Source organism: Electrona antarctica (genome assembly GCF_951216825.1).
Source record: "Electrona antarctica genome assembly, chromosome: 21".
Classification (NCBI taxonomy): domain Eukaryota; kingdom Metazoa; phylum Chordata; class Actinopteri; order Myctophiformes; family Myctophidae; genus Electrona; species Electrona antarctica.
The window spans coordinates 18,523,032-18,544,042 of record NC_136802.1 but is presented as its reverse complement, the minus strand read 5'-3'; the positions used below and the strand labels follow the sequence as shown (position 1 = coordinate 18,544,042).

General features: G+C 44.0%; 1 protein-coding gene across 1 annotated transcript in view; it reads right to left on the bottom strand.

Moving 5' to 3' along the window:
- Positions 1-6,437: 6,437 nt before the first annotated feature.
- LOC306914598 (insulin receptor substrate 1-B) overlaps positions 6,438-21,011 on the bottom strand; it is a 54,359-nt gene continuing 39,785 nt past the window's right edge. Inside the window, exon 4 of the mRNA XM_079491714.1 lies at positions 6,438-8,583. Within this exon, the coding sequence (XP_079347840.1) occupies positions 8,576-8,583 (8 nt within the window). The 3' untranslated portion in view covers positions 6,438-8,575. The remainder of the gene's footprint in view (positions 8,584-21,011) is intronic.

Sequence of the window (21,011 nt, the reverse complement as noted above, 5' to 3'; positions counted from 1 at the left end):
CCAGATCACAGCTCCAACCGGGTCCATTCAGGACACTTGACCCCTGACCTTTTCCCAGCCAGCACCCACCAAAATACCAGTTGTCCGCTTGCTCTCAGTCTCAACTGCCATTGCACAGCTACATGGGGCCCCTGCAAGGTAGGGAGGGGGGGGGGGGGGGGGGTGTCTTGAGTTGAGTGATCTGCCAATCAAAGTTAAACACATTGTACATGGGATTAAATGGCTCCCCGTTCCCACCTCGAATTCCTGACTGTGGAATATGGAATGGTGCAAGTTCCCATGGATGTCTCCTAGGATTTGAAATACATTAAAGGGGGATATAATGTAGGGAGCTTACATCTAGGTCCCTCAACATGCTGGAACACATCGCAATGCCCGACCGAGAACAAAGCTGAGGCGTTGACCTGCCAGCTCTTTCAATGTCCGTTCTGCAGTCTCTTGTTCTTCAGAGTGTTTGATATGTGCACCCTCTCCCTCCGAGTGTGTACTTCCTTCCTTGTGTGTGTGTGTGTGTGCGTGTGCGTGTGCGTGTGCGTGTGCGTGTGTGTGTGTGTGTGTGTGTGATAGCGTGTATAGACAGTGAGGTGTTCTCTTTCTTGCAAGGCGGCCCTCCCCTCCTCCCTCCCACAGTGAGGGGAATTCTGTACCATGTGCCTGTGGTTTTCAGGGAGCTTTCAAGGAAAATAAAGCGCTGAGGCCTCACAGCCCCCCTCTTTCTCCTCCTCCTCCTCCTCCTTCTGACTCCCGCCCTCTCATTTTCTCACTCACTCCATGTGGCAGTTCTTAATGTTTTCAACCTCATTCTTCTCACAGTCATTGGCCAAAAGCAAGCAGCAGCTAGTTTTCGTATGATGCGCTGTGATGAAGACGAAACCGAAGAAATCGTGGCAATGCTTTGGGGAAATGGGAGGTGACAGAGAGCCCTGGGGGGGAGAACAGGAGGCAGGGATACACAGAAAGAGAAAGGCTTTTTGTTTGGTACAAGTACATTACGTGCAAGAAAAGGAGGGAGGGATGGATGGATGAGGGGGGGGGGTGCTGTGGCATTTGTAGATCAAATTACTGTTCAGATCAAGCACTGGATCTATAAGGGCTCTGACCACGGCTGTATAAACTGTACAATGATTAAAGTCTGCCCTTAACAATTCCGGAGGAAGAACAAAAGTGGATTCCTACACTACATATCACATACGGGAAGCAAGGGCCCCTTATGGTCTAGACTTCTGTAGTCCTTTGTGATTCAAATGGTTTTATTGACTTGGGTTAGGATGGGTTTACGTACAGTAGTAGTTACGTTGAAATTGCTTCTTAAGTTACACATACGGGAAAATTGTAAGAGCACAGCAGGAGAAAGATGACTGCTGAGATATTCAATCTGTGGGTTTCATTCATGGATGGATCTCTGTTTGAGTTTCCCATTCAATATTACTGTATAGGCTACTACTACTCACCGTCTCTCTCTCTCTCTCTCTCTTAAAGGCACAGTAAGTTGTTGTTAAAATTAAATAGTTCTATTTCTGATTGAAAACATTGCTATAGAGCAGTGGTTTTCAACCGTTTTCATATCAAGGTCCATTATTTCTTTGGCATTTGAGCCACGGACCACCATTTGATGAGGTTTAGCCTCTCAGACCCAAAATATTTTGTTGTCATTGGATAATATTTTGTCCAATCCTGAGAGCGTAAAATGAAACCAAATGGACCCTTACAGGTCCCTTTTGTTTAATTTTACGCTCTCAGGAGTTAACGATCTATAAGGGGCCATTTGGTTACTCGCCATCATTTAGCTGGGGACCACCTGGAACCCGCTCAAGGACCACTAGTGGTCCCCGGACCTCCACTGGTTGAAAACCACTGCTATGGAGTGTTTGTTCAGAGAACTCACTACAGGATGCAGTATAAACAAGTGAAATTGGAAGTGATGACACAAAGACGACAACAAAATTGGAACTGGAACACTAGAAAATTGAAGCTGATAAATGAGTACGCTCTCCTGATCGGCTGAAATTGGCAATCCACCTGAAAATGTATTTTCCTTTTCATTAAAGAGCTGGAGAGACGGGGAGACCCCTGCTATTGAACAAGGAATGATTACTATCAGAATATAGAGCTCTGACTTTAACATTTTAGTTTTTGTTTTAACCAAAAAGACACCTATTACACTTTAAGCCTGATTTAAACTTAAAACACCAACGGGTTCCCGCCCAGAATGGGTTAACGTGCAAAATAAATAGCTGATCTGCAAGTGTGCTGCAACTGCAACATCTTAAGGGCAGATTCACACTGTGGTCTCGGGTGCGCACTCAGGACCAGACAGATGTTGTGGTAGTGTGAATGCTGCGTAGCGTTCCCAAGAGCGGATCACCCAACCATTCCCGGGACCACATGGAGGTAGTCTTGGGACCGATTGAAGTGTACTCAGATATGGGTCGCTGCAATGTGAAAGCATTGAATACAGTTGAATGAAGTGTACTCAAGTGCGGAAGAATCAAGGCCAATGTGAATCATGGCCAGCGGGTACCACGCAATCGTATTCAGGAACAGTTTGAATCAAACAGACTTAGTGTGAATCTGCCCTTAAAGATCTGCTATTTTCAGTGCGTACATACATAGCCTATCTTCTTTCCACATCACTGGATCATTCTCACCCCGCTATACTTGGAGAAGTGTGAATGATGGGAAGGAAGTCATTCAGAATACAAAATACGTCCACATTCCCACATCTGGCTTGGGAGCTGGAGCTATTTCCGTGTCTAACACACAGCCAACTTCCTGTGGCCTGTGCCAGACAGGAAGTCATAAAGACAGGAAGACTTCCTGTATTGTTGCCCAACATGCCGCAGCAGCGTACATGCTCCATAGGGCCATAGGCTCAGTGATGCAATCACTATGAAAATAACTCTCTAGTGACTAGAGTCTAGTCTAAGCCTTTCCGCCAGGCCAAGAATTATATCAGGCCAAGAGATATAGACTTGACCTGTGATTTTACACTCCTCGCTCTCACATTTAATGTTTGTGTTAGGACAAAGATAGCTGAATTTAGGAGGGCCCTCAAAAATGGAAACACCTTTTCTCTTTTACACAGCCAAGCTTTTGGTGTTTGCATCATGCATGCATCTCGGTGTGCAAGTGGCACTGTGTGTGTGTGTGTGTGTGTGTGTGTGTGTGTGTGCGTATGCATCCGTTTGGGACTGAATGATTCAATACTGCTGCAGCAGACACCTTTGTTGCTGCAGGGTGTACAGCTGGAGTTCAAAGGTTGTATGTTCACATACAGACATCACACATGCACACATACATACGTAACATTAAGCACACATGCAGTAAGCATGCGCACACGTGCGCACACACACACACACACACACACACACACACACACACACACACACACACACACACACACACACACACACTTAAGCACAGGCTCTGAGCCTCTGCAACGAACCCACCTGTTGGCCTGGGGCCAGCGAATGTCCATCTCTCTCCGTCTGGCCTGAACCCAGTGTCCCCTCCTCTTGGCTTCCACCCAGCTTCCCATCTCTCCTTCTCTCTTTCTTCCTCCCTCTGTCGTCTTGACTAGAGATGTGGCCTGCCGCAGAGGAGGCGCGGGTATTGTCCACCACGACTGTCACCACGACAACCGATGGCAGCTGCGCCTAAACCCATTCACCTCGTCTCCGCCTCTCCTCCACTCTTCACACATCTCAGTTTTTTTTCTGTTCCATTCCTCTGTAGGTCCATCCCTTTGATTAGGCGCAGCTCCCGTGAGGCTCTGATGTGGGGTTTCCTAATTCACGCGGGGCGTCACCTGTTCACAATAACTCTGGAATGTAAGAAGCACGGTTACCAAACCAAGAGCACAAGGGGTAGTTTTGTCTTTCCTAGTTCCAGTTATTTATAGTGGAACAGATCCTTCCCCTCACCTCAGGGAGAGTTCATGTTAAGGTTGGAGGGCTCACTTTATTTTAACACGGCACAAAACGACCCATTCATGATGAATGGTAACTTCCTTTAGTAATGTCAATTTAACGGGGGAACTGTCTGGGCAAGTGAACCTGGCAAATCTGAAGCTCGGCAAGCTTCAGACGTGTGACTTGAGTGAAAAAGAACCGGTCGTTAAGTAAATGAGAACAGGTATCGGGTTAAGTTTCAGTGCCCTTCAGCAGTGGGTGTGGGGGCTTCTCTTCTCATTGCCACAGCTTTCGCACCACAGGTGGTTCAGTTTTTGTCTACACTGACCTATTTCTTTTTTCTTTTTCCATGACAGGGAAAGTGAGAGAAGGCTGTGTGTGATTCTCATGCAGGTGCAGTACGGGCATCAGGCGGATGTCTGTGTAGCCTGTGTGTGCGTGTGCGCGCGTGCGTGCGTGTAGAATTCCCATTCCTATTCATTCCAATGGAGCCTCTGTGCCTCACACCATCACACCAACATAGCATTGAGTTACCTCGCCATCTGTTGAGACAGAGAAGATGATACAACAAGATCCCCAGTATGGACTCAATTAAAGCCTGTGCCACTCCCCGCTCAAAATAATTAACTGTCTGTGAGTGACGGTCATATGTCAACACATAAATTAGACTTGAGTCAGGACAAATGGGAAAAATATTTATCTTTTAGCTCTAAGATTGATCCTGCCAACAAAAGCTTATCTAATTAAATTGAATTGTGACAAAGCTGTGGCAGGGGGTTGTTGGGCGAAGGCAGATAACTAGAGAGAGAGGGGGGGGGGGGGGGGGGGGGCTGACAGCTCACCCTCGGAGCAGCAGTTGGTCAAATTACTGTAAGACGGGTGATTAACTCCGCTGGCCACCCGCCACCCTGACAATAAACGATCTTATCACTTATCAGTGGGAGCGGTGATAGCGAGTCAACATGGATCAAAAAGGCTTTGCGGGTAAAACCGTCTGTGATCAAATGGTTTTTCTCTTCCACTGTGATGACATCTGCACACTGTGGTCACAGCCTTTATGAATGTGTGTTTGTGTGCGAAAGCCAAGGATAGTGTCAGAGTGTGTTATGCAAACGTGCACGCTGGCAATTAGGAGTCTTATGAAGTGGTGTCTTCTGGCATTCTCGCTCCGTCAGTAGTGCAACTGTTTGTTTTTACTGTCCCAGTGTGTCGCGTTTCATACAAATCCATCCTCAACTCCCCATTACTTCACATTAAAAAGGAAACTTTGTTCTCTGTCCCAGAAATAAGAAACCACAACTCCTTTTGTTGTTTGACTTTCTTTTAGTCTTTTTTTTCTTCCTCAAGCAACACAAATTTAAATTGTCTACACATCATGGGCAAATGTCACACATTTTCTCCCCATTCATAGCCTTCCTATCCTAAAGATGGAAGAGAGTAGGGGAAATAAAGACAGATAAAACACTTGTGGCACAGCAGTGTTTTCCTGCCCAACCAAAGAACTCTCCTCTCGTTGCGTTGGGAAACAAAACCAAACAAACATCATCACAGCCCAGAAATCCCCTGCATGTGCCTGAGCTCTCCCACACAAAACTTCATTTGATGCATTGTTACAACTCTCAAATCTCATGTTAACACTATACCCGCGTGTTGTGTCGGTCGGGACAGGCAGGCTGGCCTGGAGCAGCCATTGGTGACACTACTAGATGCTGCAAGACCATTGATCAGGTGACAAATGACAGCTTCAAAACTCGGTTCAGATCTCTCTCTTTACTGAAGGGACAGCTTTGGCCAGATAACAATGTCTACATCTACTAATCCCTCCAAGTGTTGTTTGTGCGCTTTCATTCAAATAAATTCCTGGGTTGCTCAGTCTGTGTGGTTGGCTAAGGAGTCAAGGACTGACACATTTTGTCTGGTTTCCAGGCTGGAGGACCCGACACGTCGCAACAACAGATGACCATTTCAAAGTGAACGTTTCGAACGTCATGATATGCTGGCCCACGAGTGTGTAGTGTGAATGTCACTGCTTTGTGTGCCATGTCACTCAAACGAGCCCCAGGGTTGAATGACCTCACACAGTGAGGTTGAAGTCCAAACTTTTTTCGTTCTTGTTTTTTTCCCCCCACTTCTGCATTAGGAACCATTAGGGGCAATTCTAACCACAGATCTCAATCTGCTAGCAATAAAGCCACATTGTTACGCTCCAGGCTCCAATAGTCATGTGACATGGGTAAGAAAAGTTCATGAGGCACCCAAGGCAGACAAACACATGGGAACACGCTGGGACTGCGCATATGCATATTTTCAAGAACTGTGACTAAATTGATGTTTCCCCCTGGTATACAGCTAAATATGGAGTGTTAATTTAACTCTGAGTGTAAATATGGACCCTTACTGGTCCATGTTTACACTCTGAGATAAATTAACACCAGATTTCACTGTGCGCTCTTCTTCCTGTCCATGCGTTTCATTTTAAACCCATGTGTCAGAGGTAAGTTCATAGCAAACTAAAGCAGAAGCGAATCATTGTGATAGTGTTTATCTCAAAGTTGTCACATAAGCAGACTTTGCCAAATGCAAAATGTCAGTTTTCCCACCTGCAAAACAAAACAATAGGAGAGCAGGCAAGGTTACACTTTGCAAAAATGACAAAATAAACAAAGCAATACATCTTGAGACTCGAGAACTGAAGGTTGCCTTTTGTGGTGCCGTCAGAGAGGTTCACAACATGATAATTTCTCTAGGCTTTCGTCATGTTTTGGCACCGGTGGCCCTCCGACAGTCCGACTGAACCCTCCATCATCGGCGTAGCAGAACGGCACACACAAAAACCTTTCCAATGAGGGTCTTTAAGTTGTTGGTCAAGTCTTCTCATTCTCCCATTGTCATATCAACAAATATTATCGAGGGGGTCATTTTACAGCACTGTACAGAGGCTACAGACAGAGAAAATATAGACACAAAAATAGAGTTCATATATTCTGCCAGAACAGCCCTAATAAGTGCTAGCTGCTAAGAAGAATGAAAGGAACAGAAACGGACGAATGAAGACGGACAGGCACTTAAGTGCTAATGCATAGCAGAGAAGATTAAAATAAGAGTCAAAGGAGAGAGCGAGAGCGAGAGAGAGAGAGAGAGAGAGAGAGAGAGATAGATTAGCTGAGAAGTTGCCCTGTAACCACGCTGGCAGTTAAAACATGGCAGGTTTAGGGTCAATTCACTTTCAAACCAACCAATCAGGAAGTGGATTTTACCCCAAATTAAAAAATATATATATGCAAAAAGCTTTGAACTTCCGAATGCAGTAAATTTAAAAAAGGTTCATGTAACATTTGGAATGAATTGAACGTAAGTTTCAAGTGACCCCAAACCTGGTGTGCAAGCATCACAACCGTGCGCTATACTGAGAGACGAGGGTTGTCAAACGCTGGCCTTTGCAAAGCATTATCATCATGGCTATTGTTAGGATCTATATCCTGTGCCGTGTGCACTGCACATTAGCATCCTGAGACAACGGAGATTAAGTACCATGCAACTGTCTGTACCTATGAACGCTAATAGGATTGCTTAGCTCCATATGAGGGTCTCTCACCCCGAGCTGTAGTGAACAGGACAGGCAATTGACCCCCTGCTGGCACAATATGAATATGTTCATTTGACCGACATGTGAGTGCCTTTCAAATTCAATGTGCATTTAATACTGACTGTGTATGGCTATATTACCAGCACCAAAAAAGTATATCCACCATAAAGTGTCAGGTTGGTATATTTGTGGGCAGAAAAAGAAAGAACAATAAGAGTCAAAGAAAGGGAAAATCCCGGGGGGGCAAACAGTGATTCAAGCGATGAGCGGGAAGCTAACACAAGCTATGCTAGTCATAGTTCTCACAGTAAGGCCAGCTGGTTGCTAGTATATTATCATCATTATCATTAGCGATGTGTTCTCATACCCAGTGCTATCCTAGTCTGTACCGATTCACTCTGCAACGGCATCATTCTTTACTACTTCAAAAATAAAAAGCACAAAAAAAGCTTCAGTTAGTTTATGCTAAGAAGAAATTATCTGTAAAATGGCTACAATTCGAAAATGAGGCACTTTTGAGCAGAAATATATATAGTTCTATATATTTTCTTTATCGTACTCGATTCAGCCATCGTTGGGCTTCTTTTTTCTTGTCTTTCTGGGATCAGAATTATTGCCGTCTCCCAGTTGACGGCAGTTTATTTTCCTTTTTTTTGTACCCCTCTGATCTGGCTTGCATGTCCACACCTCACAGAGTGAGGAGTTGTTAAAAAGAACCAAAACATTTTAAAATCATTTGGCACACATCCCCATATTGGTTGATATAACCAATAATCATGACAGCAAAAAAACTAAAAAGAGAAAGGAGAAAGGAAAAAGGAAAAGAGCAGTCCATCTTTTCCATCTTTTCAAAGTAAAAAGGAAAAGAGCAGTCCATCTTTTCCGTCTTTTCAAAGTGCTTCGGGGGTGGGGCTGCGTAGGCCGGGGTTGGCTGACCGGTCCAACTCCTGTCTCTTCGATGTGATTGGTGGTCACACGACAGATGAGGAGGAGCTACAGCACGGAGCTCGAGGAGAGTAGTACCAGATTGTAGTTCATATTTTCTTTTTGTGATAGATCCAAGGCCGGGGCTCCGATATCAGCACTCTGATAAAGAAAGAGAGAGAGGGAGGGAGGGAGAGAGAATAATCAGTAAGACATGCAGTAAATAATAGCTTGAGAGGAAAACCCGACATAATATTATGACATTTGTTGTCTCCTCTGCTTAACGGTCAATCCTTATTATCTCGTATGTAAGATATCCATGTCTGCTTATGAGTCTGGAGCACTGTGGCCAATAGAGGGGAGTTGAAACAAAAGAAATGCACGGTAGAGCCAAACATGGTGGGAGGAGAAGGCACAGTTTCAAACAGGACAAATCAGATGAAGGGGAAAGTGAGGACACCCACTGCTGCAGGCTTCAAGTCATACAGTGTGTGTGTGTGTGTGTGTGTGTGTGTGTGTGTGTGTGTGTGTGTGTGTGTGTGTGTGTGTGTGTCTTAGAGTGTGCATGTACCACCAGGGAATACGGTAAAACAGTACAGTGGGGATGCAGAAAATAGCATGTCAGGTTTTTCGGGCAACTGCTTTGCGTCACATTATGTAACCGAGCATGCAAACCATCAGGAAAAGGTCATTATTGCAATAATACATACAAAGAGCGCTGATTTTCACCAGCACACGCACACGCACACACGCACACGCTCACACACACACACACACACACACACACACACACACACACACGTATCTTTGTTATATAGAACAGTGTGTACTTTTGGTAAAGGGGTTGGAGGGTGGGACTGAGACTTAAGGATACATGCGCTATAGAGTGGAGGGCAGAACACTTGCTTTGCATCAACCAATCATCAGCCTCCTCCAAACAGACCAATAACGATCCTATATATTTGTCTCATATCAGGGTCACAGTGAATATTACTACTACTACTACTACTACTACTACTACTGTCATACATGCAGGAGGCACCTCATTTAATACTAATGCTACAGGAAAGCCAAATTGCTCGAAAGGGGGAGTTCATCGATTAAAACACATAAATGGTGCAATTTAGAGGCAGTAATTAAACCTGGATCCAGGTTACCGTGCATCGTCTAATATTATTACTTTAAATACCCTTTAATGGGACATATCATGCAGGTCAAATCCGACAGGCGCCTTCACAAAAAAAAGGCACCGCAGCTTGTAAACAAGTGATTACCAGTCAAGCAATTCAACACGCATGGAGAGAGACAGCTAGCACGGCGGCCCAGTTGAGGAAGAGCGCTCCCCCAAGTCGCCGTCCTTAAAAATTCCCCAGCCTTGCATGCTCAGCTTCAGCTCAGCTCTAGTCTCTAATTGTACGGGCCTACTCTATATTTACAACCCTCTCTCGCTCCGTTTTTCCCTTCTTTCTTTCTGGTGCAGTGGGCTATATTTAGTGCCCCCCCCCCCCCCCCCACCCCACCCCCCCCAAGCACAGACGGTGCCTGCCAGCCCGTCCAAGCCCTGATGGCCTAGAGAGAGAGAGAGAGAGAGCGCACCACATACGCAGCGCGGCGGACGCTCATTCTTCTGCCTGAAGAACGGCAACACAAACAAACCAGGCAAAAAAATGCAGCAAAGGAGAGTACAGGCTGGACCTGTATACGAGAAGTGTGCACGGTCGGCAATGGACTTGGACAGATGTGAATGCATGCACGCACAAACACAAGCATGCACGCAGCAGCAGCACATGCAGAGACACGTGCAAACACGTGCCCAGAAAAAAATATTTGTGTGATGCTTGCATTGCTTTCCAAAACAAATATATATGAATATAAATATGAATGGAAATCATTAGCCAGGATGAGGCCAAGGTCAGCAAGTGCATTAGTACATGCATCACACACATGTGTTCTCTCTCTCTCTCTCTCTCTCTCTCTCACACACACACACACACACACACACACACACACACACACACACACACACACACACACACACACACAGTGTGTGCAGTCAGATAGGAAATGGTTCCTCTCTCTATCTACTCTAATCAGATATCCTTACTTTCTGTCGCACATCTCCTTCCCTCGTTTTTTTCTCTGACCGCTTCTCAAGCGATCTCATTCATTTCCTCCTTGTGTGGTTTCCTAATCGATATAATAATGGCAGTGGCTAGAGACACTGTGTGTATGTGTGTGCGCGCAGGCACACGTGCGACATGCAAGGGTGCATGTCACTCCCAAGGCTCTCTAACTCAAGAGGGCAGACAAGGCTATCTGCCTCTGCAGCCTGTGTGTAGCCAATAAACGGTTCCCTTGCCATCACGATTGTGTGTGTCTGTGTGTGTGTGTGTGTGTGTGTGTGTGTGTGTGCGTGCGTGTGCACGTGTGTAGCTGTCTGCTTTTGTGTCTGGAACAGTGGGGAGAGATAGTCTACTCCGGTCTGTGCGATGTCTCAATCTACTGCTTTATAAAAGTGAAAGCCACCCTGTTCTCTCCGGTTGTAAATGGAGTCTGTCATTTTGGAACGACACAAAAGCTGCTCTCCACAAGACATGAGTCACTCTGACCGTTGGTCACTTGGTCTGTCAGTCAGTGTGAGTGGATTCGACGTTTCTATTTCTTGCTTCTTGTTCACTTTCAGCCATGAGACGGTGTTTATTAGAATGTAGCACACACTGCAAAAACAGAAATCCTGAAAGTTGACCAAATGATGAGTGCGTAAGAACTCACCCATACGGGCCCAGTTTTACATTCAGCATTTTGAAGTGCAGTGGATAAAAGAAGAAGGCAACTAGTAAACAGAAGCAGAAGAGTTGACATTACTGCTGATGGATGACAGATGAGGTCAGAGCAGAGGGAACAATGCCTGTGCCGTGGCATATTCTGCCAACATTGCAGTAAAAAAAAAGGTTGGGTCGCTGTCAGATGAACACCTTCAACAAGCTCAACACAAAGTTAAATTTTCAACAACCGATATGAACAGACTCGACTATTTCTTAATGCACGAAAATGCAAAATCATGCATTAAAAAGAAGTAGGACATTTTGGCAAGGTTTCTAGGGCGATCACAGCCACATTAACCTTCATACATTATTACATTGAAGTTAAATATTTCATAAAGCATACTACATTATATAGCATATATAACTGTATGCATGAGGTTCAGAAGTTCTCTAGTAATGATACGCTATCACCGCAGCAAACAATAGCAAGAGACTGCTTTTTCAATAGCAGTTTGCATTTCCCTTCAAGCGGACAAGTGCGTAGAAGGGAAAATGGGGCAACTTGAGCCGGATTTAACCTCCCATACAGTTGGGAGTACGTTGATTGAATGTTGGCAGTCGTCACTGCCAGGACACCCCCTGCGCCTGAGCATTTCATTTCTCCAAGAGATGCCAGGAAGTCAATCAGTCATGAACATACAGTACATTAGAATCTTCCCAGTAACTGTAGCACACTCGCCTGATTTAATTGCATTTCCTTATGTAATTAATTGTGCAGGGCCAATACGCTCGCGCCAAGTGAGTAAATAAATTAGAGAACATACATCCAACTCATTTGAGTCGACATGTTCAAATATTCATGAGAGAAGAAGACATTTAACCACATCCGCATCCCTATCCTGGGTCATAGTAGGCGAACATGCTGCGAAAATACAACGCCATCACAAATACGTTTAAGCTTGTAGAGGAGCTTTTTTAGTTTCAGCTGGGGCGCCTGATGGAGTGGAGTGCCTCGTGTTCCTTCAACGCGCTACGTCCAACCAGGGAAACTACCCCATATCCGGTGAAAAGAAGCGGCTTGGACTCCTCATGCATTGAAGGAAGCATGAGGTCAGTCCGTTGCTCTCCTCAGGTTGGCTGGCAGAGGGATTATATTAGATAATTGACACTGGGTGAAAAAATGGGTTACAAAATCAGGGGATAAAAATTAGTAAGTAGTAAATAAATAAAAAATATTTCAATGAAGATACAGTATTTGGTGTAGATCGAGGGAAAAAAAGGATAAACCTCTGGTCACTCGACTACGAATTTAGGGTTTAAAATTAAGTGGTTAAGAAACTTAGCGTAGCAGCTTTTGAAGAGACTCTTGTCCTGTAAAAAAAACTATAGTAGTCTCCCATTCATCAGCCCAGTCAATCTCCGACCACGTTGAGTCTGTCGCAACTTGCTTTTAAAAATAATTCTTCAACATATTCATGCGCCGTCAAACTCAATTTGCTGTGCTGCAGTCTTCATGTACTTTGTTAGCGAACTTGTCTTTGCACTACATGCTTGAGAGTCCTAGCTTTTAACCAATGATTTGACTGTTATTGTTAAAAAGAGAGCTCTAAATCAATTCTAATTCTAATCGATTTGAAAAACTCTAAAATCAGCTATAATGATATGCCCAAAAAGAAAAGGGGCACATCATCTGATTCTGCATATACTGCATATACCGATATCGTAAAACAAACAAATATATATTGGTCTAGCTCTAGTTGCACAGTTGCTCCACTCGCACATGTATTGCAGTTCTCTCAATCACACATGTATGATCCCTCTCACCTTTGACGCTGCCGCTGTCACTCACTCGCTTGGCCCCAAAGACCCCACTCCTGTTATGTAATAAGCTGTTTGCCCAGACGTGTGTGTGTGTGTGTGTGTGTGTGTGCATACCAGGGCATACAGTTGCACAGAGATATGGAAAGACATTATGGACTGTGGATTACCAGGGCATACAGTTGCACAGAGATAGGGCTGGGGCTTACCACTCAATATACTGCTCCGCTCCCTGCACTGGCTCCCGGTCGCTGCCCGCACAGAATACAAAACTCTGATGTTGGCATTTAAAGCAACCAAAGGTATGGCTCCCCCATATCTTGCCAGCATGATTGAACCCTACAAACCCTCCCGCGCACTCAGATCAGCCAACGCAGGGAAGCTGGAAGTACCCTCACTAAAAACGCCGGGACAACGCTCCACACGTCCCAAACTCTTCTCCCTTCTGGCCCCAAAACTGTGGAATGCACTTCCCGTTGCAATCAGAACTGCAGCATCACTCCCGATCTTCCGCCGTAGTCTGAAAACCCACCTTTTCAGACTCCATCATGGCCCATAGCACTTACCCTACCCCCTTAGACAGCACTTCTTAGACTTATATAGCATTTGAAACAGACTTATAGCATGTCATGTAGACAGCACAATAAGTGCATTGTATGTAGTCATAGCACTTCATAGTATATATGTACAGCATAGTATAGCACATATGTGTAGTTTATATGTATAGTGTCATTATATAGATATGTTCTAGTTATAGTTTATATGTATAGTGTCATTATATAGATATGTTCTAGTCACGGTCTTAGCTTACGCATGTTTCGCGATAAATGCATTTTGTTACATATGTGATGTATTCCCATGCTTTTTGTTCTTGCCTATTGTAAGTCGCTCTGGATTAAGAGCGTCTGCTAAATGCCTAAATTGTAAATTGTAAATTGTATACTGCCACATATTGCAAATACAATGACAAGAAAAGACCTATTTTCTCTAAATCAAAAATGTTATTCCAATTGATTACTTTGTAATAATAATTGTAATTGATTAGGCCGACTGAAGCCTGAATATAATCAGTTGCGAAATGCTGTCACATCCTAAACATAACCGATGTACAGCATGCAGTGTGAGCTTGTAGGTCATTTATTTTTCATAAAGCTATATAAATTAGTCATAAACGTGGCCCTTCCCATTTCCCAAGTGTATCAATATTTTCTTAACCCCTATACACTGCGCGTGCATGCACACACACTCACACACACACACACACACACACACACACACACACACACACACACACACACACACACACACACACACACACACACACACACACACACACACACACACACACACACACACACACACACACACACACACACACACACACACACACACACACACAGCCTGTTTTAGCACAGGCGGGGCCTTGCTGCAGTGCAGACGTGTTATGAAAGAGGGAGATGGCCAGAGCATAAGAAATAAAGAGCGAAGGTGAAAACAAATTAAAAAAAGAAGAAGAAAAGAAAAAAAAAAAAGAACAAAACAAGGGCCAGGGGCAGGATGGAATGCAGGGGGTAGACTGAGTGAATGATAGAGTAAGAGAGGTAGTAATAAAAGCAATAAGGTGTGTGTTTATGACATATGGCAGATGGCAGATGTTTGGGCTATGACTCAGACAGAACCAAAAGCAAGGGGCTTAATTAAAATCAGAAGGACTCAATGGCTCTGCTTAAATTCAAATCTAGAGTTATACTTTGCAAGGAAACAAACAAAGGGGCAAAAAGGGGTTGCATTGATTTCCTCTCATTGTCAATAATCTGCCACTGGTTTCCATCCAATGTCTGGATGTCATACGTTGTACTGTCATGTCATTTGAAACAGTTTTTAAATTAACTTGAGAATGAAACTATATATATATATATATATATTTTTTTTAACCAAATACAAAACCATAATACAAATAAAAAATTACATTTTGAATAGATGGATATAGTATAAACTAAGGCGTACGTGATTAAAACCAGGAAAAGACAACACATTATGCCATATCGGCATATCCCAATATCCAAAATCCTATACAAACAATATCTAATCTCATATCACATTATAGATACGTGCCTCAGACAGACATGCAGCCCTCACACACAGCTGACGGTCAATGTGAGTAGAAACCTTGTATCTCCATATTTCAACACCCCCCCCCCCCCCCCCCCCCCCTCATATTTGAGCCACGGACCAGCATTTGATGAGATTTAGCTTCTCAGACTTCTTCTCAGCTTGTCTGAATATGTTGTTGGATAAGATTTTGTCCACAATTCCATGCTGTATTGATGTGGTACCATTAGAAGAGATAACAGGCAAACATTCTCTACTTCTTTACTTCTTGTAAATTAAGTAATGCAGATGTTTAACAATGATGTAAAGCGTGCATTTGGTTTCATTTTACATTCTCAAGAGTTAAAGATCTATAAGGGTCCATTTGGTTACAAACTCTCATTTAGCTGAGGATCACCTGGAACCTCCTCAAGGACCACTTGTGGTCCCCAGACCACTGGTCTTCTAAAAACCACTGCCCTATTTTATCCTGCTACAATGTCACATGAAAGTAGCAAAAGAAAAGTTTTTGGTCATTTTAACATTTTTGGGAAAGCGACAATAAGTCGTTACATTTGTGTTTGTGTGTGTGTGTGTGTGTGTGGGGGGGGGGGGGGGGGGGGGGGGGGGGGGGTTATAAATATTGAATCAATGAGTATCAATGAGCAGGTGACTAAATAATAACTACACTGGATGATCCATGATCGGAACACAGGTTATTTTTTTCTTTTTCTTTTTACATTTCCTGAAAAGTAACGGGTTTCGGACATACGAGGTTTCCAGCCGACGAGATAATGATGGAAGAGAAGGAGCTAGAGAGGGTGTGTTGTACCACATGGACCATTTGGAATGTGTGGGGGACAGGAGAATGTGCCGAGAGAGAACAAGAATGAGAGAACATTTTCATTCCTGAGGACACTGCACGCACGCGCACGCACGCACACACGCACATACGCACGCACGCACGCACGCACGCACGCACGCACGCACGCACGCACAGCAGCGCAGAAGCAAGAAAATAAAACTATACAAATATAAACCCAAAACCCATGACAACAGCAACCTTTTTCACTTCCTGCACATATAGACTATATTTTGCAATGTTAGGCTAAACATGATATGAGCACTAATGCTATCCCCCCCCCCCCCCCCCCCAGTGGCCTTGCTATTCACATAGTCTATTCACACAGTTTCAGATACAAAATATAAAAAAGAGTATTGCACATAAATGGGCCTCCTGGTGGCGCTCGAAAAGGCAGAAGTGAAAAATGCAGGCCAGATGTTTTTCCTTGGGTTTTAGGGAGTGTGCACACAATGTTTTGTGCATACAAAGTTTTATGCAGATCTGTGCATGTAAAGACGTGACTTGGCCTGTGATAGCGCCACCATGAGGCTGATTTGCAAAAAGTCAAGTGGCATTGCTTCCTCAGCCTAGTGGGTATATGCGTGCACAGTTTCACTGCACTCGGGCCCTTGCGTTCATGATTTGCAGCATTTTGTACAAAACGGGCCAGTCTTGAAAACTCAGGCAATCTTAGCCAATCAGTGTAGAATCTGAGAAATCCAACAGACTCGTCGTGATCACATGACTACAGAGATCATGTGTACCGAATTGCGTGAGATTTGGATGAAATCTGTGAGACTAATATAAACAAATGTGTTTTGCAGAAATCTGCCTCATGGTGGCACTATAACTGGGAGATGTGGATATTGCAGGGAAAATGTTTTGCCATGGCCTCTAGGGAGTGCGCAATGCGCATACAAAGTTGTACACAGATCAATGCAGTTATAGTTTAAATCAGGAATTGGCCTGTTATAGCGCCATTTCCACTGATTTAGAAAAGATTAAGTGGCATGTCGCCCTCAGCCTAGTGGAAATGTACGTGTATAATTTCACGGAAGTGCACACTGTTTGTGATTTGTGGAATTTTGTTCGAAACGGACCAATCATGCAAGCTTTGGAAGCCAATCTTAGCCAATCAGGATGGATTATGGGAAACGGTGCAGATCCATGTTGATCACAGTGTATACTGAATTGCATGATGTATGGATACAATGTGTACATGTACATTTACAATGTGGGGCAGATGTTTGTCGTTTGCATCCAGGGAGTGTGTGTAAAGTTTGGCATCAACCAAGTTAACGGGGACAGAGATTAGCTGGTAACGGACTGTCCGTGTGTGTCTGTCACGGACACACACAGACGGACAGAGTGCAAAACATACTCTCTACCCGCATGCATTCGGCCTGGTGGAGACAATGGGCAGTATTATGCGTGTCTTAAGTACCAGGTCTTATTACTTAACTTAAGACCTGGAGCTGTGATCAATGCCATTTGGCTATTCTGAGTGGCCAAACAGCATTGACCACGCCTCCAGGTCTTAAGTTAAGTCATAAGACCTGGTACTTAAGACACGCATAATACTGCCCAATAAGTCCAGAAGGGCAAATATCGTCGGTGTCGAGTGGAAAAACACATATATCAAAACCGTTACTTTTGATGAAATGGAACAAAACTTTTTCAGAACTCGTGAAAAGAGCATGATCTACCAGCTGATGCTAGACAGGAGGGTATGGAGGTCAGCGATTCAGGAGTTCTGAGTTGGTTGTTGGCTCACTCACAGCATCACATTTCCTTCTTTTGTTTTTTAATTGCAGCGCAATCGTCCTTCCAGGCCATGGCATAAGCATCCCACTACAAACTAGAGAATTATAACGCTATATGTGATTGCTTTTATGGGTGTTTATAAATGTGTCCGGTGTTTATAAATGTGACAGACAATATACCTCAAAAACCTTAATGTCCGTGCACTTTCAACTCAGCTCTGAGCTGTCTTAACTCAGTCTTAAAGGGGAATTTCTCCCTAAACCTTTTTTTACAAAAGTAAGTTGATAATTATGTATATTGACCAAAAAAACATATAAAAAAATAAATAAAGATATAGGGGAGCTGGAGATGAAGCTGGGGCTGGAGGGGTCTAACGCTAGAACTCCTATTCAATCGCGCAGTTGTTTTTTGTTCACATCTGTTCTAGATGATGTGACAGCAACACTCCATGCATTGTTGACACTACACTCTTCCTGGTCTACGTGAGCTGATGTTAGACCCCCCCAGCAGCAGCCCCAGCTCCAGCCCCAGCTCCCCTATATCTTTATTTTTTATTTATGTTTGGTCAATATACATAATTATCAACTTACTTTTGTAAAAAAAAAAGGTTTAGGGAGAAATTCCCCTTTAACTTAGCCGCTTTTACAAAGTTTGGACTCCAAACTCTCTAAACTTTAGAGTGATGACGATGGACAAAGCAGAGGCAAAGATGAATGTTTCGGAAAGAAGGGCGTAAGAATGTTGAGTTCATGCACAACTGGTAATTACACACCATGCTACTCTTTTATGGCTACATAAGTAGATATTTCACTGCATAAATCGCTATTATTATTTAGCCCATTAAAACCGGGAAAGCATCTGTTGTTTTTCGATTTTAGCATTGGCTATTAAAATAAAGAGCATACAAGCTCACAGCGAGTCAATTATGCTGCGGGCTTGTACATCCATCTGCTATTATTGAATTGAAAAGTTTTTGAAAAATCTTGAAAGTGGGAAAAAAAAAGTGAGAGAACTACTGATTTAGAAGGCATTGGTAGAATGGGCCTCAGGTCTTCATGTGTTAGTTAGGGCATGCCTGCTGGCGGAGATGTGCACTCCACTAAGTGCACCTTTGTAGTTCACGGAAGAGGTCCTTTTTGTAATTGGCAACACCTGGTGACACAATACATTACTATAGCTACACTGGATGAATGAGAATGGAACACGTGTCCAATGTGAAAGGAGGTACAGCCTGCACACCAGTTTCAGGAAAAGGATTTTGCTTTATTATTGCGACAACGATTCAATCTCAGACTTTTATAATGTAACATTTTAATACTTTTGGCAATTATGGAGACTTTGCATGTTAGCCGACTGTGGCCTTAACTGATTAACAGTGAGACCTTCTGTTGTGAGAACATAGCCGCACTTTATCAGGGCTGTACTAGCATCCTGTCGTGCGGATATTTTCTTAAAACTGAGTTGCTCACAGTGCATTATCCCTCACATTATCTGTCTCCATTCATTACAGCTTTGTGGATAATGGACATAAAATTAGAGACCGGTAGTATTTCCAACAAGCTTTAGTCAACATGGCACTAAGGCCTAATTTAAACGTAGTCATACGGCGGTGTCCTGCAACAAAAATAGCCCGTCTATAAGCTGACAACGCGTCGCAACCGCCACGCGTAAATTAGGGTTAAGCTGATGGTCCAGATTTCCAACAGACTCTGACGTGTTCACAGACAGTCCTGTCAGAGGCTTACAGGTCGCAGGCCAAAACAAACGAGGGCCAACAAACAGGCGAAAACTTTATCATGTTTCTGCAGAAATAATCGGACCATGAGGGGGGGGGAGAAGACAATGCATACTTTATCCTATATTTCCTTGAGCCACGTTGCAACTCTGCAATAGATAAATCTTTTGCACGTATTATTTAGTTCAAGTGTGGATACGAATCCAACATTTGAAATGAGTTGCATGTGTCCTCGTGTAACAGATAGGCTACTGGCTGGGATCCTGATCTGTGTTGAGGGGACATCCTGTCCTGTCCTGGTCCACAGAATGGGAGAGTGGAAGCCAACAGGAGCAAAGGGTAGTGGGTAACGTGTGCGCAAACCAAAAAAACTGGAACTTTGTGTGGTGGTTATTTTGCAAGCCCGAACGATATGTACTGTGTACACCCAACCAGGATCTCCCGCACGCATTCGTTCTTCTTACACGCTGACTCAGTCCCCTGATTTCTCTCTGTCTTTCTATTGTCGGGTCTGCCCCACCAGTTTTGCCACTTTCTGCCAAAGCATGTGCAAGTCCTGTCCAGAATAAACACACGCACTTCCCACACACACACACACACACACACACACACACACACACACACACACACACACACACACACACACACACACACACACACACACACACACACACACACACACACACACACACACACACACACACACACACACACACACACACACACACACACACACACACACACGCAAATGCGTACACACACATGCACTAAGGCTGTTCTTGAGTGAAGTGATTTACTATGCTGAAAGCTTGAGCAGGCAGGCAAGCTCCTTGCTTTCCAAGTAATGCTTTTCCCAGAATGCACAATTCAGTCCTCCGACGTTGGATGAACAGCCGAAGTGAAACACAAGCCGTTCCGCCACCTCGTCTTTTAAGGCGGGTTGTTCAGAACATATTACTCTGCATTCCACAGCACAAACACATGACAAGGGGGGGGGTTTCCATCCATGCTTCAGTGGGTGCAGTGGAAGGTAAACAGGATAGTATTGATAATAATTATAAAACTATTTTGTTGCTGTTGGGCAGGAATCCCATACCTCCAAATGTGTTATGTTTTACTGTAAAGGAATGCCCTACCTCATCACACAAAAGTAGCAGCATCTACAAGCTCGAAATGAAATTATAAAAAAGGAACAGTTTTGTTAAATATCTGTGCTTAATAAAAGACAAAAACAGAAGAAAACACCAACACAGAATTAATGATACATTGGAAAAAGGTATTACAATAATGAAAAGGTACAAGTTCACTTTTACAAACCCTGCTCATTTTGGGCAGTTACAAAGAATTTGGTTACTGTAGGAAATCTTGAGTCCGGTGAGTCTGCAAGAGGGATAAATCTCTTATTTGACTGAGAGACTGTGTACGTGTGCGTGTGCGTGCGTGCGTGCGTGTGTGTGTGTGTGTGTGCGTGCATGCGTGCGTGTGCGTGTGTGTGCCTGCCCCCATGTACTGGCTCCTGGCCTCTGTACCAGTCTGATGAATTGTGTATTAATACTAGTACATACCCGTTTGG